A 22,368-nucleotide genomic window follows, 5' to 3' on the forward strand; every position below is an offset into this window, starting at 1 on the left:
TATTACAATAATGAGCACCTATACTTAAATACCTATACTGGGCCTTTTCCTGAGCTACTTATCCTGAGAATTATACCGAGATACGTATCCTGAGCCACCTGTCCTGAGCTACCTATCCTGGGCCTTATACTGAGCTACCTATCCTTGGCTTTATACTGAGCTACTTATCCTGGGCCTTATACTGAGATACCTGTCCTGAGCTACCTATCCTGAGAATTATACCGAGGTACCTATCATGAGCTACCTATCCTGGGCATTATACTGAGCTACCTATCCTGTGCTTTATCCTGAGCTACCTATCCTGGGCCTTATACTGAGCTACCTATCCTGTGCTTTATCCTGAGCTACCTATCCTGGGCTTTATACTGAGCTACCTATCCTGGGCCTTATACTGAGCTACCTATCCTGGGCCTTATACTGAGCTACCTATCCTGGGCCTTATACTGAGCTACCTATCCTGGGCCTTATACTGAGCTACCTATCCTGGGCCTTATACTGAGCTACCTATCCTGTGCTTTATCCTGAGCTACCTATCCTGGGCCTTATACTGAGCTACCTATCCTGTGCTTTATCCTGAGCTACCTATCCTGGGATTTATACTGAGCTACCTATCCTGGGCCTTATACTGAGCTACCTATCCTGGGCCTTATACTAAGCTACTTATCCTGGGCCTTATACTGAGATACCTATCCTGGACCTTATACTGAGCTACCTATCCTGGGCTTTATAGTGAGCTACTTATCCTGGGCCTTATACTGAGCTACCTATCCTGGGCCTTATACTGAGCTACCTATCCTGGACCTTATACTGAGCGACCTATCCTGGGCTTTATACTGAGCTACTTATCCTGGGCCTTATACTGAGCTACCTATCTTGGGCCTTATACTAAGCTACTTATCCTGGGCCTTATACTGAGATACCTATCCTGGACCTTATACTGAGCGACCTATCCTGGGCTTTATACTGAGCTACTTATCCTGGGCCTTATACTGAGCTACCTATCTTGGGCCTTATACTAAGCTACTTATCCTGGGCCTTATACTGAGATACCTATCCTGGACCTTATACTGAGCTACCTATCCTGGGCTTTATAGTGAGCTACTTATCCTGGGCCTTATACTGAGCTACCTATCCTGGGCCTTATACTAAGCTACTTATCCTGGGCCTTATACTGAGATACCTATCCTGGACCTTATACTGAGCTACCTATCCTGGGCTTTATAGTGAGCTACTTATCCTGGGCCTTATACTGAGCTACCTATCCTGGGCCTTATACTGAGCTACCTATCCTGGACCTTATACTGAGCGACCTATCCTGGGCTTTATACTGAGCTACTTATCCCAGGCCTTATACTGAGCTACCTATTCTGAGCTACCTGTCCTGAGCTACCTGTCCTGGGCATTATACTGAGCTACCTATCCTGGGCCTTATACTGAGCTACCTATCCTGAGCCTTATACTGAGATACCTATCCTGGGCCTTATACTGAGCTACCTATCCTGGGCCATATACTGAGCTACCTATCCTGGGCCTTATACTGAGCTACCTATCCTGAGCCTTATACTGAGATACCTATCCTGGGCCATATACTGAGCTACCTATCCTGGGCCATATACTGAGCTACCTATCCTGGGCCATATACTGAGCTACCTATCCTGGGCCATATACTGAGCTACCTATCCTGGGCCTTTTGCTGGGCATACACGGGTCGATCCGGCGGCAGATTAGCCGCCGGATTGAGTCCCGCCGCATCCCCGCAAGTCCACCCGGATCAATTCCCGCTCGTCCCCGCCAGCGCTTCTTATCTCCCGCTCGATATACTGAGCTACCTATCCTGGGCCATATACTGAGCTACCTATCCTGGGCCATATACTGAGCTACCTATCCTGGGCCTTATGCTGAGCTACCTATCCTGGGACTCCAGTGCAGAAGCTTCCTCTTCCTTTCCGTCTCCAATGCTGCCCAAGTCCATAGCCACCCACCACAATGCAAACGTGCACAGAGAGCAAGGTGGCCATTGCACAGGTGGCTAGCAGCAGAGTACCACGGTCAGATACTCACCTGATCTCCCTGCATTGCAGCATTTGCAAGCTTGCAAATGCTGCACCAGTTTAGCCTGCTGCTTTGGTGCCCTTGCTCCTGTGGTGCCCTAGGCCATGGCCTAGGGGCCTTGGCCTAAATACTGCCCTGTTCCTGAAACCGCTACAGAAATTGTTTGAAAAAATACCTCTCAAAATGCTAGCAGCTAGCTAGAGCTTTTCACAAACGCAAGTAGGTCCCAGGCCTAACAACATTTACATGTACTAGGTAGCGCAGGTTGCACTAATTTCAAAACGCACGCTACTTTGCAGTGTCAGAAATGGCAACATTGCTGTGCACTCCCTGTGCAACTGTACCGAACTTTGTGCATATGCCCCAATACAGATAGTTTACTGTCAATAAAGGTAAAAAGTGGAAGCTTATATGTAAGCTACATCTTGGAAGTAGCAGAGATCAGCACACGCTGCAGCTAGTTTACTATCAGTACAGGCACAGAATAACAGCTTATACTGTACACACTGGGAGTAGCAGAGATCAGCACACACTGCAACTAGTTTACTATCAGTACAGGCACAGAGTAACAGCTTATACTGTACATACTGAGGGTAGCAGAGATCAGCAGCACACACTGCAGCTAGTTTACTATCAGTACACACACAGAGTAACAGCTTATACTGTACATATTGGGGGTAGCAGAGATCAGCACACACTGCAGCTAGTTTACTATCAGTACAGGCACGGAGTAACAGCTTGTACTGTACATACTGCAAGTAGCTGAAATCAGCATATACTGCAGCTAGTTTACTATCAGTACAGGCACAGATTATTAGCTTATACTGTACATACTGGAGGTAGCAGATATCAGCACACAATGCAGCTAGTTTACTATCAGTACATGCACAGAGTAACAGCGTCTGCTGTACATACTAGTGGTAGCAGGAATCAGCACACGCTGCAGCTAGTTTACTCTCAAGGCACAAAATTACAGTTCATACTGTACATACTGGGGTAGCGGAGATCAGCACACGCTGCAGTTAGTTTACTATCAGAACAGGCACAGAGTATCAGCTTATACTGTACAAACTGCAAGTAGCTGAGATCAGCACACACTGCAGCTAGTTTATTATCAGTACAGGCACAGAGTAACAGCGTATGCTGTAAATACTGGTGGTAGCAGGGATCAGCACACACTGCAGCTAGTTTACAATCAGTACCAAAATGAATCAGAGAAACAGCGTCTCAGCACCAAAATCTTGACATCAGCACCCAAAACAGCATCGCCAAGTCCAAACATATATGTCCCTACTGCCAAACCATCGCAGCAACATTCTGTGAAAATTCAGCATGAGACAGGAAGTCGTTATGGCAAACTCTATACCTGCATTTAAAGGGGGCTTAGATGCTTTCCTTGCGTTGAAAGACATCCATGGCTACAATTACTAGGTAGTGCCTAATGATGTTGATCCAGGGATTTTATCTGATTGCCATCTGGAATTTTTCCCTTTTGGGGCTAATTGGACCATGCCTTGTAAGGGTTTTTTCGCCTTCCTCTGGATCAACAGGGGTATGTGGGGGATGGGCTTAAGTTGTACTTTGTACTGGTTGAACTCGATGGACGTATGTCTTTTTTCAACCAAAATAACTATGTAACTATGTAAGAGGGGTTTTATTTTTCCCTGTGCGCAGAGTTGGTTTTCCCTGCCAGGCGATGATTGTACAGGCAATATAACGTTACTCCATCTGACAGCGAATGTACACAGAGAGGTGTGACGCCCGTGTGCGCTCTACAATGGTTCGCTCCCACTATTGATGGAATCCATGGCTTTGTGTATTAATATCCTGCCACAGAGGTGTCTCTTTCCATCGCCCAGGGCCACAGCACAAAGCTCAGCTCCGGAGACAATGGGCAGGGCGACTGTAAGGTGACACGGAAGCATTCTGCGCACAGAACGCGGCAATGCTGAGCTGTATACACAATGAGCACAACACAGCCATGGACAAAGCACCAACAAGCTGACATACAAAAGAAAGCTACAAAACCGAGGAAAAGCTGCAGAGCATAATGCAGGACAATAAACTACAATGGAAACAAGCTGAATGAGGATATTTTTATCGCTTTAGTGCGCTTATATTTCAGCGAGGTTAAAGAGGCCCTGTAGAGACACATAGTAGAATGTAGTCATTTAGGATCTCCACTTTTAAATGAATTACCCTGGTTTCAGCATCACAAACACTTCCTATAGCTATATATTGCTGTATATTGGTAGCTAGCCCCGCCCTCCCAGTGATGTCACAGCCTAGGCTGTTTAGCTATACAGCCTTCTCCTCCGAAAGCATTCTGGAAGACAGTGCAGTTTCTAGGCTAAATTGTTCACAGGGCAAGGGTGTAAAAATTATGAATCCCACCCCCATAGGTTCCTGAACTCTATTTGCAATGCAGTATTTTGCAGTATGAGTTGGCCCCCGAGTACTATGCCAGATGTAGCCACCCTTGCCCCCAGTATAGGTAGCCAGATGTCCCACCACAAGTATAATCCCCTTCCCTAAGATTGGTGGCCAGATGTATCCCAATATAGTTAGCCAGGCATAGATGCCCCCAGTATAGGTAGCCAGGTTTAAGTGCCCCCAGTATAGGTAGCCAAGTAGAGTTTACCCTAGAATAGGTAGCCTGGTATAGGTGCTTCCTGTATAGGTTAGCCATGCATAGGTGCCCTCAGTATAGGTAGCCAGGTATTGGTGCCCCCAGGATAGGGAGCCAGCTATGGGTGCCCCAGTATATAGGTAGTAAGCTATAGGTGCCTCAGTATAGGAAGCCAGGTATAGGTGACCCCAATATAGGTAGCCAGGTATAGGTGCCCCTAGTGTAGGTAACCAGGTATAAGCGCCCCCAGTATAGGTATCCAGGTATAGTTTCCCCTAGAATAGATAGCCTGGTATAGGTGCTTCCTCTATAGGTTAGCCAGCTATAGGTGCCCTCAGTATAGGTAGCCGGGTATAGGTGCCGCCAGTATAGGTAGCCAGGTATTGGTGCCCCCAGTATAGGTAGCCAGGTATAGGTGCCCCTAGTATAGGTTAGCCACATATAGGTGCCTCAGTATAGGTAGCCAGCTATAGGTGCCCCCAGTATAGGTAGTAAGGCATAGATGCCTCCAGTACAGGTTGCCAGGTATAGGTGCCCCTAATCAAAGAAACAAAGGATGTGCTTGGAGGATATTCTGTTTGGAGTCCCCCTTTAAGCAGATGTGCAGCTGTAAGGGTTAATGACGAGGTGGGTTGGGTGAGGATCTGAGGACGGGAGGCTCATTGTAGACAGAGCTCTGAATGACATACTCCGTAACAGCAATGGTATTAATGATTTCCTATGAATGTTTAATAGCGCTGAGTGATTAAGACACTCTCGGCATTTTATTATCCCATATCCCAGCTCTGGCTGAATGGGCCCCCATCCCCTTTCCTGCGCCATATTTCACGGCGCACAAATTTAAAACCTACATTTTCTCATTTATATTAGATACGATAATAATTACACAAGATTGCAGGACATTTCCTTCAGTGTGCTTTTTCTTCTTCAATTCTCATCATGCCGACTCTGTCTTATGATTCTTTTATTTCCAATGACATTGCGACACATTACGGCGGTGGGAAGATCTCCGAGGGACTGTGACAACTGACTAGCCCCTCGTTGGTCAACCACAATGCCCAAAATAGCTTGGTGTGTGGATATTTTTGTGAAATGTCCATTCCAGTAACCCCCCCCCCCCCCCCCCTTCACACTCCCATTCCTGAAATATTGATAGCCACCAAAGATAGGCTTTGCATGCTTCCGATTGGACATCCAGGCCACTGGTGGTGTAATTACAAACCAGTAGGGACGCTCGTTCGGATTCCACATTTCCAATCGGAAATTGCATTCCGAAAATTCCGGAAATCGGTAATACAAGTGCAGTAGGAGGATTTTTGCTGGAAATTTTCACCGACTTTAACATTGATGTTCTCAAAAACTACAAGGTCTTTTTGAAAGATTGTTTTCCTCTTATTCCCACTCTTCTGTTTAATATACCCTGAAAATCTGATGTTTCTAGCACCCACGGGGGCTTTGCTATTAACCGCTAAAGTCGGCGTCCATTGACTGTAATGTAAAATGCGGAAAATCTGCATTACCGATATGCGGTAATTTTAAGCCAATCAGAAGACTCAGAATGAATAAGCCAATTTAGAAATTTCCGCCTAAATCTCCATTCTCTGATTGGTTTATTCATTCTGAGTCTTCTGATTGTCATAAAATTACTGCATGTCCTTAATGCAGATTTTTTGCATTTTACATTGCAGTCAAGGGTCGCCGACTTTAGCGGTTGAAGCGGTTTAAAACTCTGACAAAATTTTCAACAAAAATGTGTTTTCCTACTTTTTATAACCCACACAATTACCATATTTGCTTTTGTGCACAAGTATTAATATTCATTTAGATATTATAACTTCCCAAAGTTCAGTTAATTTACTTTGAAAGCAGCTGGTGCATTTTATTTATAACTGTTGTCATTCTGTTGTAAATGCTGCCAGCAGTTATTTCTGATCTGTTTTTCACTTCAGCACTCATCAGCTGAAGTCCTGCACAGCCAAAGAATGTTTACATAAATGTATCAAGTAAAGAATGTGTACACAAGATAAGCTTATAAGCAGTTCGGATGCGGGTCCTCCCTGCAGAAGAAAGAGTCAGTCCTGTGATGTAACCCTTTGAATGCTGTTTTACTAAAAAAAAAAAACATTGTGTTAGTATATTATATGCTGTAAATAATCTTTTAGAGCAAAGAAGAAATTCTGGGTTATATTCCGATTTAATAGCAAAGCTCCCGTAGGTGCTAGAAACACCAAATTTTCAGGGTGTGTTAAGCAGAAGAGTGGGAACAAGAGGAAAAAAAGAAGAACATTTAAAAAAGACCTTATAGATTTTTGAGAAAATCGATGTTAAATCAGATTGGGGGGGGGGGGGGAGGCACAAGGTTGAAGGAAATTGACTATCCAACCAATTTCTACCCAGGAAGGGATAGATTCCTAGCATGTGGCTGCCATCCACCCGTTTCTGGCTACATCACGGCTGTAAAGGGTAACAATAAAACAAACAATAAAACAATTAATGAAGATTAAAGGGGGAAAAGAATGAATGTACATCTTGTACAAATAGATGACCTACGTTTTCGCACTTAAAGGGAGCCACGCATCTGTGAAGGCCCGTAAAGCGTCCCTCTGGCCTATTTTACAATTGGCTGTTAGTACGTAACGATGCCCCTACTTTCTGGTAATAAGATATGAACAAAGGGAAGCCTTTTTCAATATTCCCTTACTACGGCTTTTCGCAAAATGTTAAGTAAGCTTTTAAATCCAGGTTGTAATCTGCATAGTGAGACAAAAATACAAAAATGGGAAGACAGAGCTATTTTCACGCGGTGCGTAATTGGCATTTATCCTCATGTCTATTAAGATAAAACATGGCGATGATGTGAGATGGGGAATTGGGTCATGGGCTTTGTATCGCCTTTGAAAAAGCATTCTCTAGTGCAAATGAGACCTCGGGGTCTCATTTTGCATTTGACACTTTAATATGTTATGCAGGAGGTATTAATATTGCCCGTGCTTTCAGCAACGCGCCAGCGGTACATACCGTAGGTTGCGAGAGAGAAACTTTTTTTTTATTAGTGGGACAGGTAAGGAGAATTCTCAAGATTTGCAATTCGCTCATTAAACCGAAAACTTTGCCAGGCGAATGTAATCATGCGACTCACATGTAAAATAATATTTTTTTTATTTTTCCTTTAATGGAAAAAAAGTTAAAGTGACCCTGTGGTGTATCACTGCCTCCCTAAGTGGAAGGAATGTATAGTAGTCAGAAATGTAGCTCTACTGAGCTCTGCTGTATTTCCATGGTCAAATCAGAATTCAGCGTTCTGGTCTCAGTACTGGTAGAAAAGTCGGGCAAGGATGTCAGGAGAGGAAGGGGTGTGGCTGTGATAGGGGGACAAGTGTAGGAAGAGGCAAGGCGTGGGTGGGAGTGGGTGTGGCTTCCGAACCTTGTCAATGAAAACACCTGATGAAGGGCCAGTAACTTGCGAAGCAGGTCATATGGACGCCAGCAGCCACCTGGTAAAGTGGGTGCAGCATAGACTGCTATAGCAGTTATGCCAGCGCCTACCAGGTAATTTGGGAGCTGGAGTTCCTGAACTCCAGCAGTACATGCGGAATTGAGGCTATTGTCGGTGTCTGGCTATAGCAAAGGTTGACAAAATAATTTTGGTGTCGGACATCAAGGGCAGTAGAACAAGTAGTGAAGGCACTGCAAATTTTATGGTGAGGGAGGAAGGGTTGGTTAGGGTTACGCGTCAGTACACCGAGGGCTCCTGGAAGGATCAGGCTAGGTTTAGTGTTGTTACAGCAGATTTAGCGTCAGGCAGAGGAGGATATGGGTGGATAGGGGGAAGTTGGGGTTAGGCATTGGTAGAGGAAGGACTTGTGTGATAAAAGGGTTAGGTTAGGTGTTAGTAAAATAACCAAGGATTCCCATTGGTCTGTGACATGTGCAAGTGCTGGTGGTCTCACGTCGGGGATCTTCAATCAACATATCGAGAGGTGGCACATTTCCAAGGATATTGGCGTGGCATTAACTAAAGGTAAGTATTTAAAGAACTTTTTTCCATGGTTGTGTTTTTAATTCTTTATAATGCTTTCTGGAAATGGGTAAGGGTGTATTTCAGTACCCCTATATCCATTTCACCTAGGTGGGGGAGAGCCCCTTGTCCGTGGTAGAGACAGGGGCTCTAGGGAAAGGGTGAGGCTTTGCCGCCCCTTTGCCGTCTCTTTCATGGACCTTGCGGGCTGGTGTAGATTAGGGGGTTGAGCCCCACACGGTCTGAGCTCCACATTATGGCTATCCCAGCCTGCACGAATGACAAGAGGCAGCAGAGGGGTGCCTCTGCATCATCAAAAAAAAAAAACTATTTTAATGTTAATAATAATACCTATATTTACCACAACCTTTTCTTACAACCAAGCAGACTTACAATCACAACATGTTTCATGTGCTGTCCTTCCTCAGTGTGTCAAGTTGGAAAAATGAGAAGGGTTAATGCTGGGCTCCTGTACTTTCCAGTGAATTTCACCTTGAAGAAGACCAGCTTCTGAACAAACAGTGGAAGGGAACCAACAGTCAATCACATCATACACTGAGGAAGACAAATGCAGAGGACAGACGTCCTGTGCCCATGCACGCCAATCAGAGATTTGGAACATGGATTAGAAAAACCACTGGATACAAACAAGAAGCAGTCAAGAGCTTATTGCTACTCACCACTATACATGCAATGAACCTATCAAGCTTATTTTATACATTTGCTTTACCCTGAAGCAACCTGAAAAAAAAGATACACACTTATGTAGAGGTAAGACTCTGGATCCTATAGAGCAGTGATGGCTAACCTTGGCACTCCAGCTGTAGTGGAACTACAAGTCCCATGAGGCAATGCAATACTCTGACAGCTCTAAGCATAACTCGGGGAGGCAGCGACATGATGGGATTTGTATTTTTGTCACAGCTAGAGTGCCAAGGTTAGCCATCACTGCTACAGAGCCTTTCCGGTCCTTTCTTTGTCTCCTAGTTCCTCTGCTGTCCCCCATTCAAAATTGGCAGTTTCTGTGAGTACTTATGTCCCCACGATGTGTAAATATGTATTGTGCACCTGCAAGTTTTCTTTCGGGCAAGCGCAGTGTGGATGCAGCCATTTTCGGAAGCACTCTGAGGAGTTTGGGACTCCTTGGAGTGTTTCAAAAATGGGCGCATCCATACTGCACATGCACAAGGGCAGACTTGCACAGTATGGCTCTCCACTCGTCTTTGGAAGTTCTCGAAGGACACAATTCCAAAGGCTGCCCAAGGAGGGCCAAAGATGTCTTTGTTCTAATGAAGATAATGATGAAAACATTTCTTACCACTCCAATAGAAAAGTAATTGTTGATGATGGAGTAAGGCACTGGGTCTCCTTTCTCATCCTTATCATTCGGGATGACCTCAATCTTCCATCGGTCCAGCAGAACTACAGTTCCATTCTCGATGTCTTTGAGAGACTTCAGCAGGTTCTCTCCTTCGTAACCTGAAGCCGGTCAAAAGAAAAAGTAGAGGAAATGATGTACTTCTGCCTTTAACGTTATTGCTGTGTGGGAGTAAAATGACCAATGTACGTAAAGTGGACCCATGGAGCGGAATTTATGGTAACATCTTCCAGCAGAAAGGTGTAATTAATGCTTGTTTTTTTGTTTTGTTCGATTTTTCTTTTTGTTTTGTTTTTACCATAATATAGTTATAATGAAAGTTTTAGTGAATCCCAACTAGTAGTCAGTTGTACAGCTCAGCTGAGCTGATTTGAATTACAGTGACATGGCAGCCTCCATATCCCTCTCAATTCAGCTGTACCTTAAGTAATTACATGTGCAGCTCAGCTCACCTATGCGTCTAAACTCAGTTTAGGCATGATAAATTTAGGTGTGATAAGTTTAGGCATGATGGGCTCGATTCACAAAGCGGTGCTAACCCAGTTAGAGACTTTGGCCTCGATTCACAAAGCGGTGATAACCCAGTTATCACGCCTAAAAGACTTTAGGCGTGATGACCTTTTCACCACTGAGTTATCACCGCTTTTTCCTGCTCTTCGCGCGAAGTTACCGCGCGTACGCGGGTTTAATGGGTTTAATGGGAGCTTCGCGCGAAGCGTCGGTTATTGCGCGCGCACTCACGCGCGTACGCGCGTACGCGCGGTAACTTCGCGCGAGTTTCTTCTTATCACGCCTAAAGTGAGTTTAGGCGTGATAAGGGGCTTTTCACTGGCGTGCAAACACTTTGCACCGCTTTGTGAATCAAGCCCCTTAGGGGCCTGATTCACAAAGCGGTGATAACTCAGTTATCACGCCTAAAAGACTTTAGGCATGATAGCCTTTGCACCACACTGGTGAAAAGCCAGTTTAGGCGTGATAAGTTTAGGTGTGATAAGTTTAGGGGCTCGATTCACCAAGCGGTGCAAAGTGTTAGCACCGTGGTGAAAAGGCCCTTATCACGCCTAAAGTCACTTTAGGCATGATAAGAAGAAACTCGCGCGAAGTTGCCGCGCGTACGCGCGTAAGTGCGCGCGCAACACCCGACGCTTCGCGCGAAGCTCCCATTAAGCCCTATGGGACTTTGCGCGCGCTCTCACGCGCGTACGCGCGAACGCGCTTACGCGCGGTAACTTCGCGCGAAGAGCAGGAAAAATCGGTGATAACTCAGTGATGAAAAGGTCATCACGCCTAAAGTCTTTTAGGCGTGATAACTGGGTTATCACCGCTTTGTGAATCGAGGCCTAGGTGTGATAAGTTTAGGCATGCTAAGTTTAGATAAGTGTAGATAGCGTGCAAAGTCCCGCACGCAAAGCAGCGCCATTAAACTTTATGGGCTCGATTCACCAAGCGGTGCTAACCCAGTTATCACGCCTAAAGGACTTTAGGCGTGATGACCTCTTCACCACTGAGTTAGCACCGTTTTTGCCTGCACTTCGCGCGAAGTTATCGCGCGTAAAGTTTTGCGCGCGCACCCGCACAGGCGCGCGCGCAAAGTCCCATAGGGTTTAATGGGCGCATCGCGCGAAGTGCGGGGCGCTTCGCGCGCACGCACGCGGGAGCGCGCGCAAAACTTTACGCGCGGAAACTTCGCGCGAAGCCCTTCTTATCATGCCTAAAGTGACTTTAGGCGTGAAGAGGGCCTTTTCACCACGGTGCTAACACTTTGCACCGCTTAGTAAATCGAGCCCTATACGAAGTGCACCAGACTTTGCTAGCGCAAAACTTTTGATCAGCTGTGCACAGCGGTGCTAACCCAGTTCGTGCTTAAACTTATCATGCCTAAACTTATCACACCTAAACTTATCATGCCTAAACTTATCACACCTAAACTTACCACACCTAGGGCTTGATTCACAAAGCGGTGCTAACAGTTAGCACGCTGGTGAAAAGCCCTTTATCATGCCTAAACTCAGTTTAGGCATGATAAGTTTAGGTGTGATAAGTTTAGGTGTGATAAGTTTAGGCATGATAAATTTAGGTGTGATAAGTTTAGGCATGCTAAGTTTAAGCGCCAACTGCGTTAGCACCGCAGTGCTCAGCTGATCAAAAGTTTTACGCTAGCAAAGACTGGTGCACTTTGTATAAAGTTTAATGGCGCTGCTTTGCGTGCGGGACTTTGCAAGCGATCTAAACTTATCTAAACTTAGCATGCCTAAACTTATCACACCTAAACTTATCACACCTAAACTTATCACGCCTAAACTGGCTTTTCACCAGCATGGTGCAATGGTTATCATGCCTAAAGTCTTTTAGGCATGCTAACTGGGTTAGCACCGCTTTGTGAATCGAGCCCTTAAACTTATCATGCCTAAACTGAGTTTAGGGGCCTGATTCACAAAGCGGTGCTAACAGTTAGCACGCTGGTGAAAAGCCCTTTATCATGCCTAAACTCAGTTTAGGCATGATAAGTTTAGGGCCTCGATTCACAAAGCGGTGATAACCCAGTTATCACGCCTAAAAGACTTTAGGCGTGATGACCTTTTCACCACTGAGTTATCACCGATTTTTCCTGCTCTTCGCGCGAAGTTACCGCGCGTAAGCGCGTTCGCGCGTACGCGCGCGAGAGCGCGCGCAAAGTCCCATAGGGCTTAATGGGAGCTTCGCGCGAAGCGTCGGGTGTTGCGCGCGCACTTACGCGCGTACGCGCGTACGCGCGTACGCGCGGCAACTTCGCGCGAGTTTCTTCTTATCATGCCTAAAGGGACTTTAGGCGTGATAAGGGCCTTTTCACCACGGTGCTAACACTTTGCACCGCTTGGTGAATCGAGCCCTAGGCATGATAAAGGGCTTTTCACCAGCGTGCTAACTGTTAGCACCGCTTTGTGAATCAGGCCCTAGGCATGATAACCATTGCATCACGCTGGTGAAAAGCCAGTTTAGGCGTGATAAGTTTAAGGGCTCGATTCACAAAGCGGTGCTAACCCAGTTAGCATGCCTAAAAGACTTTAGGCATGATAACCATTGCACCACTCTGGTGAAAAGCCAGTTTAGGCGTGATAAGTTTAGGTGTGATAAGTTTAGGTGTGATAAGTTTAGGCATGCTAAGTTTAGATAAGTTTAGATCGCTTGCAAAGTCCCGCACGCAAAGCAGCGCCATTAAACTTTATACAAAGTGCACCAGTCTTTGCTAGCGTAAAACTTTTGATCAGCTGTGCACTGCGGTGCTAACGCAGTTGGCGCTTAAACTTAGCATGCCTAAACTTATCACACCTAAACTTATCACGCCTAAACTGGCTTTTCACCAGCATGGTGCAATGGTTATCATGCCTAAAGTCTTTTAGGCGTGCTAACTGGGTTAGCACCGCTTTGTGAATCAAGCCCATCATGCCTAAACTTATTACACCTGGGGCTCGATTCACAAAGCGGTGATAACCCAGTTATCACGCCTAAAAGACTTTAGGCGTGATAACCTTTTCACCACTGAGTTATCACCGATTTTTCCTGCTCTTCGCGCGAAGTTACCGCGCGTACGCGCGTTCGCGCGTACGCGCGTGAGAGCGCGCGCAAAGTCCCATAGGGCTTAATGGGAGCTTCGCGCGAGTTTCTTCTTATCATGCCTAAAGTGACTTTAGGCGTGATAAGGGCCTTTTCACCACGGTGCTAACACTTTGCACCGCTTGGTGAAACGAGCCCCTGGGGCTCGATTCACAAAGCAGTGATAACTCAGTTATCACGCCTAAAAGACTTTAGGCATGATAACCATTGCACCACTCTGGTGAAAAGCCAGTTTAGGTGTGATAAGTTTAGGCATGATAAGTTTAGGTGTGATAAGTTTAGGCATGCTAAGTTTAGATAAGTTTAGATCGCTTGCAAAGTCCCGCACGCAAAGCAGCGCCATTAAACTTTATACGAAGTGCACCAGACTTTGCTAGCGTAAAACTTTTGATCAGCTGTGCACTGCGGTGCTAACGCAGTTGGCGCTTAAACTTATCATGCCTAAACTTATCACACCTAAACTTATCATGCCTAAACTTATCACACCTGGGGCTCGATTTACCAAGCGGTGCAAAGTGTTAGCACCGTGGTGAAAAGGCCCTCTTCACGCCTAAAGTCACTTTAGGCATGATAAGAAGGGCTTCGCGCGAAGTTTCCGCGCGTAAAGTTTTGCGCGCGCTCCCGCGTGCGTGCGCGCGAAGCGCCCCTCACTTCGCGCGATGCGCCCATTAAACCCTATGGGACTTTGCGCGCGCGCCTGTGCGGGTGCGCGCGCAAAACTTTGCGCGCGATAACTTCGCGCGAAGTGCAGCCAAAAACGGTGCTAACTCAGTGGTGAAGAGGTCATCACGCCTAAAGTCCTTTAGGCGTGATAACTGGGTTAGCACCGCTTGGTGAATCGAGCCCCTGGGGCCTGATTCACAAAGCGGTGCTAACAGTTAGCACCCTGGTGAAAAGCCTTTCATCATGCCTAAACTCAGTTTAGGCATGATAAGTTTAGGTGTGATAAGTTTAGGTGTGATAAGTTTAGGCATGATAAGTTTAGGTGTGATAAGTTTAGGCATGCTAAGTTTAAGCGCCAACTGCGTTAGCACCGCAGTGCACAGCTGATCAAAAGTTTTACTCTAGCAAAGACTGGTGCACTTCGTATAAAGTTTAATGGCGCTGCTTTGCGTGCGGGACTTTGCAAGCGATCTAAACTTATCTAAACTTATCATGCCTAAACTTATCACACCTAAACTTATCACACCTAAACTTATCACGCCTAAACTGGCTTTTCACCAGCATGGTGCAATGGTTATCATGCCTAAAGTCTTTTAGGCATGCTAACTGGGTTAGCACCGCTTTGTGAATCGAGCCCTAGGTGTGATAAGTTTAGGCATGATAAGTTTAGGTGTGATAAGTTTAGGCATGATAAGTTTAAGCGCCAACTGCGTTAGCACCGCAGTGCACAGCTGATCAAAAGTTTTGCGCTAGCAAAGACTGGTGCACTTCGTATAAAGTTTAATGGCGCTGCTTTGCGTGCGGGACTTTGCAAGCAATCTAAACTTATCTAAACTTAGCATGCCTAAACTTATCACACCTAAACTTATCATGCCTAAACTTATCACACCTAAACTGGCTTTTCACCAGAGTGGTGCAATGGTTATCATGCCTTGGGCTCGATTCACAAAGCGGTGCTAACCCAGTTAGCATGCCTAAAAGACTTTAGGCATGATAACCATTGCACCATGCTGGTGAAAAGCCAGTTTAGGCGTGATAAGTTTAGGCATGATAAGTTTAGGTGTGATAAGTTTAGGCATGCTAAGTTTAGATAAGTTTAGATCGCTTGCAAAGTCCTGCACGCAAAGCAGCGCCATTAAACTTTATACGAAGTGCACCAGTCTTTGCTAGCGTAAAACTTTTGATCAGCTGTGCACTGCGGTGCTAACGCAGTTGGTGCTTAAACTTATCATGCCTAAACTTATCACACCTAAACTTATCATGCCTAAACTTATCACACCTAAACTTATCACACCTAAACTTATCATGCCTAAAGTGAGTTTAGGCATGATAAAGGGCTTTTCACCAGGGTGCTAACTGTTAGCACCGCTTTGTGAATCAGGCCCCTAAACTTATCATGCCTAAACTGAGTTTAGGCATGATAAAGGGCTTTTCACCAGGGTGCTAACTGTTAGCACCGCTTTGTGAATCAGGCCCCTAAACTGAGTTTAGGCGTGATAAAGGGCTTTTCACCAGCGTGCTAACTGTTAGCACCGCTTTGTGAATCAGGCCCAGTAAGTCTACCTCGTGTATAAGTCAGTTGACCCTCTTAAAGGACATCTGAGGTGAAAATAAACTGATGAGAAAAATAATTGTATCTATCTCCCTTCTCCAAAAAATGACTTTTTTTATATATATATATATATATATATATATATATTCCACAGCTTTATTTTATATTTAAATCTAGTTTTTAAGTTTTTACTGTTTCATTGGGCCTGATTCACAAAGCGGTGCTAATAGTTAGCACGCTGGTGAAAAGCCCTTTATCACGCCTAAACTCAGTTTAGGCATGATAAGTTTAGGTGTGATAAGTTTAGGTGTGATAAGTTTAGGCATGATAAGTTTAGGTGTGATAAGTTTAGGCATGATAAGTTTAAGCACCAACTGCGTTAGCACTGCAGTGCACAGCTGATCAAAAGTTTTGCGCTAGCAAAGTCTGGTGCACTTCGCATAGAGTTTAATGGTGCTGCTTTGCGTGCGGGACTTTGCACGCTATCTACACTTATCTAAACTTAGCATGCCTAAACTTATCACACCTAAACTTATCACACCTAAACTTATCACGCCTAAACTGGCTTTTCACCAGCGTGGTGCAATGGTTATCATGCCTAAAGTCTCTAACTGGGTTATCACCGCTTTGTGAATCGAGCCCCTTCATTGAAGTATTGCAGAGCTCAAATCTGTGAATTATTGACCCTTTTTCTCTCTTTCCTGCTCTCATAAGCCATTTACTGACAGGAAAGTGTTGTATGGCTGTAATTATCAGTGAGGGTTATGCTATAGTCTGACCCAGTCTGACCCGGTCCCGACCCGGAAAGACACTGTCACTTGCATACCTGAAGCTTAACTCTTTCAGGCAGAAAAAGAAAAAAAGGAACACAGCCTAATTATTTGCGTGCCTAGCACTGTACATACACATGTCTTTCTCATTATGTTACATGTCACCTCGGTTGTCCTTTAAGCTGGAATTTTTATTGACTCAAGTATTAGTACACACATTACTCAGTGTTGCCCGTGACTCGTGTATAAGTCGTACCCTATACTTTTTATTTAGTAAGTTAGACCTACATTTCTAGACTTATAGCTGAGTATATATGGTAGTTTTTGACCCCTTCCCTCCCCACCCATTGAGACATTTTTTCCCCTCTGGTTGTTTGAAATCGGACCAGAGAGGCAGAGTAAAGGTGGCCACACACCAATTTTTTAAATATATGTTCAAGTCAAGAATTGCAATCATTTTTTCTGATTGTAACATTTGAAAGATATTAGCTTTTTTTTTTGTACTATGTGATGTCGGAATAACGAATAAAGGATGTTCTACTATTACTCAACCATTTGGTGCAGCGGGATATCTTTTCAACTGTTATTTCAAAAATATGACTAATGTACCACACACATATGTTCAATTTTTCCCCAACTATGATAAAAATTAGGGTGAATATATTAATAAATTGACAATCTAACACAGGTGGTAAAATTGGCCATTGATTGGCCAATCAAAATGGAAGGTGTGTACCACGCTTTAGTCTGCTGGGATTCTCATCATCTCGAAACTGACGCAGCTGCTGAAGAGGAATTATCTGCAGGGAGCTTTGATGACATTCAGATTCTTTTCTATGAGGTTGATTCACTAAGCTGCACGAGATTCCTGCACTTTGATTGGCCCAAATAGCCTGACTGTCAAGTGACAGGCAGCCTACAGGGCCAATCAAAGTGCAAGAATATCGAACTTTGAAGCTACTGGACCCACCGGGCTCTGGGTGGGTTCAGTGGAGCGCTCGTTAAGTGTAATGAAGCACTCTTTAACCCTTTTGGGACCGGCAGCCTAACCCCCCCCTTAAGGACCAGGCGTTTTTTGCATGGGGGAACGTGTGTGTGTGGGGGGGGGGGGGTAGTCGGGCAGCATCCCTGCTGGGGCTAGCTGGGCTGTGTCCCCGGTGTGGCCAGGTGTCCCCCATGTAGCTGGCAGCCTTTACTCACCTCCCAGGCTCCAGCGATGAGTAGCAGTAGACCCCTCCACTCCGGCCGGCATGCCTGCTCATACAGACTCTCAGTTCTGACTTGCGGCTTGATGACGTCATCAAGCCGGGACTCAGCGCTGACGTCAGAGCAAGCGGGGATACCAGGGGATTGCCAGGGGAACGTCAGGGAGGTGAGTGGATCCTCTTTCCCACCCCCCTACCGCCGCAGCTCTTACTAGTGATCATAATCATCAGCCGGCAATCATAGTGATCACGTGATCAGAAGCCATATGCGATGGCGAGGGGAGCGGAAACGGCAGGCAGTATAGATCCTATGCCGCGTCAGGGTTGAACAGCCACAAGTGTGGCATAATAGAGGCGGTCCCCAAAAGGTTAAACTACCTGAGCCGAGCGTAATTTATCTGCGCACACTAAGGCTGCATAGCGTGCGCAGGAGATTATTATACTCGCTGCTGTCATTAAGCTGCGCTGCTACAGCAGTGCAACTTAGTGATTCCACCTCATGGTGTTCAAGAAGACCTACAACCCCAGATCTGAAGGTGAGAAGAGTAAGACCTGGTACACATCTTTAATTTTGATTGGCCAATGATTGGCCAATTTTACCACCTCCATGCAGTATGAGGGTCAACAGATTTTGAATACTATTTTTTCTTCTTCTTTGAATCAAGACATATTTTGAATACTATGAGCAGATTGCGTAGGTAAACTGTCCTACTACACGGAGCTAGTAACATTGGTCAGTGATTGGCCATTCAATAACCAAAGGTGTGCACCGGGGTTAAAGAGAACCCGAGCTGGGATTTAATTATATTAGTGGGGCACAGAGGCTGGTTGTGCACACTATCACCAGCCTCTGTTGCCCTATGGTGTGCCCCCAGGACCCCCCTGCGCGCCGCTATCCCTTCCGCCGTGCTAGTGACACACAGCGTGTCGCCAGCACAATGTTTACCTTGCCGTCTCTGTCAGCGCCGCTCCCCCGCCTCCTCTGTATCGTCGCTACCCTTCCCTCCTGCTGATTGGAGGGAAGGGACGCGGGCGGGTAGCGCCGATACGGTGGAGGCGGGGGAGCGGCGCTAACAGACACCGCATAGGTAAATATTGTGCTGGCGACACGCTGTGTGTCGCTAGCACGGCGGAGGGGACAGCAAATCGCAGGGGGGTCCTGGAGGCACACCATAGGGCAACAGAGGCTGGTGTTAGTGTGCACAACCAGCCTCTGTGCCCCACTAATATAATTAAATCCCACCTCGGGTTCTCTTTAAGACATCAGAGAAAGGTGAGGCCCTCCATTCATCTGCTGAGATGGTCAATGAGATTCCAATAATTCTGACATGCACACAAATTCAATGCAAATTGTATGCAGCTTAGAACTGGGCAAATCAGACATCCTTCATTAGGTTTTTGATTGACCCAGCTGCACACAATTTACATTAGATAGTGAATTGGTTAAGGGCACCATCTTTGACATGGGAAGCCAGGGTTTAAATTCTGGCTAGGGTCAGTAAGGAGTCATTGGGCAAAACTCCCTAACACTGCAGGGTGGCCTATGGAGCACAGCCTTAAACTGAACCAGAGATGAAGCACCCTCATGTATTTTACCAAATATATCAGAGAAAACACCGACCCTGCTCTCTGTTTCATCCTTCACTGCTCAGCCTGCTTGTTAGCAGCCCTGATAAAATCCCCAACTGAGCATTCAGCCTGGCTTCGCTCAGGAATCATTATAGCTGTCATTATAGCAGAGCCAGAAGGGGGCAGGCTTGGGCTTGAAAAGACACCAGAGAAGACAGACTCAGCTATAATGATTCCTGAGCAAAGTCAGACTGAATGCTCAGTCAGGGATTTTATCAGGGCTGGTAACAAGCAGGTTGAGCAGTGAAGGATGAAACAGAGAGCAGGGTAGGTGTTTTCTCTAACGTTCCCACTGATATATATGGTAAAATACATGAGGGTGCTTCGTCTCTGGTTCACTTTAAGGCCCGTACCCACGACATGATTTTTCCGAAGACCAGTGATACTTTGGTGATCATTTTCGTGATCTCACAACATGGATACAGGTGCATAATCACGCAAATGTTGTTTTAGTATCACACGCCGATATGGCTGATTGGATCTTTAAAGGAGTTATCAGGCAAATAAAAGGAAATAAGTGTTACTTACACGGGGCTTCCTCCAGCCCCAAGCTCCCAGCTCTCCCTTCAGCCGTTCGCCGCAGCTCCATCCCCGGCGATGACGTCAGGGCGACCTCCAGAACTACTGCACCTGCGCAGTCCGCTCCGGCCCACGTGGCGGTGATTGACAGCGCCGATGGCGCTGGAGGTCGGCCTGACGTCATCGCCGGGGACCGGGACGGAGCTGCCGTGAACGGCTGAAGGGAGAGCTGCGGTGAGGGGCATGCTGGGAGCTTGGGGCTGGAGGAAGCCCCGGGTAAGTAGCGCTTATTTTCTTTTATTTGCCTGATAACTCCTTTAAGATCCCTGACTACTCTGCGCAAAGAGCCGCGATCGTTTGACTTCCCATTAGCGCCTGTCGTGTGATGTCGCGTGTACCCGGCAGAAGGAGGATGGATCGTGGAACGCTTGTTGACAGGGAGATGTCGCTCGATCCTTCTTCCTGCTTTGTGAGATGAGTATTCAGTTTATTGGCTAGAGCCCTCAAGTGCTTTGATTCCAACAGGAGAAACGCTCTATACAAATAGTACCATTATTATTAATTTTATTCTATTTGTATGCAAGCCGGAAGCATTATCATTTCATTGACCATCTCCGTTTTTTCCCACCATCAGGTTGTTCGACTTCCCAAACACACAAAAATGTTTTTTAGTAAGACAAAGAAGAAAAAAAATAATTTTCATTGATGACGCTGAAAATGCACAATCATTCTAGAACGATGAATAAAAAGATATATTTTTTACCTCCTCCCCACCTCAAGCATCTTGCCAGATCATTGCCGGTACCGAGAGGTAGGATCGCCACTGGAGGCTGTTTGGACAAATTGGCTTTATCTGTTAAGAGAAGAATAAAACGTTTTTAAATCACGGACAGCAGGTATTTACGCATTTATTGAAAAAAAGGTGCATGGGAATGTGGGCGTCCAGAAATTCTTGTATATTGGAAATATTAGTATTAAATACAGATATATTACTATGGCTAAACTAAATCCTACTCGCACACAGAACCCTCCCCCAATCCGGCACCTAACTCCTCCCCCCCACAAACTTCCTTCCTGACACCTAACTCTAACTCCTCCTCCCCTATAAACTCCCAACCTGATGCCTAACCCTAAACTCCATCCACAACAAACTTCCTATCTGACGCATAATTCCCCCCCCCACACACACAAACTTCCTATCTGATGCCTAACTCTAACCACCCACCAACAAACTCTTCCTATCTGTTGCCTGACCCTAGCACTCCCCACCCCCCCAGTATGGTCGCCTACTACCACTCAAATTTTAAATAAGGCGATAAGCTGTGATTGTCCTCTAAATTTTTTGCATGCTTCCATGCTCCCCATTCTACCTTGAACAGTAAGCCCAACATTACGACAAATAGAAAGACAAGATATTTTGCCATCTTTGAAAACACTATGCAGATTTCTTACCTATACAATCAAGAATCCAGCCAACTGTTCCGTCACCGCCACACGCAAGAACTCTGAAGTCTGGGACATCCCGGAAGAAGTTCAGTCTGGTGGTTAAAAGAGATTTAAGAAGCTGAATTGCTGGTTAGTTCAAAATAAACATTTTCACAGGTTTTTCATCTCTTAATTTTCTTTTGCAACTTTAAAGTGGGATAAAACTATGACATAATAATCAGTAAAAATATGTTTTCCTACTTTGTATTACTCATACAGTTATTATATGTGTTTTTTTGAACAAGTATCCGTGTCCATTTACAAATTACAAGGTCCCAAAGTACAGTTTTTCTGCTCTGAAAGCTGCCATTGCATTTTATTGGATAGCTGCTGTATTTATATACTTCTAATGTACCCAGTGAGAGCTCTCTGCTGTTTTTACCTTCTGCTATCTGTGGAAACTAAAACACTGCACATCATTGTTTATGAATAGTAGCTGTATAGCTGATAAGCTAACATAAACAAGATAACATTATCATAATGTTATCACTTGAGTTTGGATCCAACTCTGGCAGCAAGCTTCCTACTGAAGAAGAAAGTGCTGTGTTTAACTGTTTGAATGCTGTTCTGCTATCAATCTTTTTCTGTTAGTAAGTTTAAGGCTGGGTATACACGTTACATTTTTCCGCTCGATAGATGGATCTAATAGATAATTCCTGTCATGTCCAATATTCCTTCCGATCAATTCTGCGTTCGATTTCTCATAGACGTGAATGGAAAAAGATAAGAAAAACGAGCGAACATAAGTGAATCGGGTGCAGAATCGAGCGGGAAAAACGATCGGGTGGTAAAAACGTAACGTGTGTACCCAGCATTAGGCTATAAATAAACTTTTAGAACAAAGAAGAAATGAAGAGATTCATACTACTTTAAG

General features: G+C 45.4%; 1 protein-coding gene across 7 annotated transcripts in view; it reads right to left on the bottom strand.

The window, feature by feature from the left end:
* Window positions 1–22,368, bottom strand: part of DGKB (diacylglycerol kinase beta) — an 849,394-nt gene that overhangs the window by 354,187 nt on the left and 472,839 nt on the right. For all 7 annotated transcript variants that reach the window (XM_068235094.1, XM_068235095.1, XM_068235097.1 and 4 more), the window contains 3 exons: window positions 21,462–21,547; window positions 20,773–20,862; window positions 10,018–10,178 (listed from right to left, as the gene is read on the bottom strand). In XM_068235094.1, coding sequence (XP_068091195.1) covers window positions 10,018–10,178; window positions 20,773–20,862; window positions 21,462–21,547 — 337 coding nt within the window. The remainder of the gene's footprint in view (window positions 1–10,017; window positions 10,179–20,772; window positions 20,863–21,461; window positions 21,548–22,368) is intronic.

This window comes from Hyperolius riggenbachi, chromosome 5 (assembly GCF_040937935.1).
Source record: "Hyperolius riggenbachi isolate aHypRig1 chromosome 5, aHypRig1.pri, whole genome shotgun sequence".
NCBI classification, from domain to species: domain Eukaryota; kingdom Metazoa; phylum Chordata; class Amphibia; order Anura; family Hyperoliidae; genus Hyperolius; species Hyperolius riggenbachi.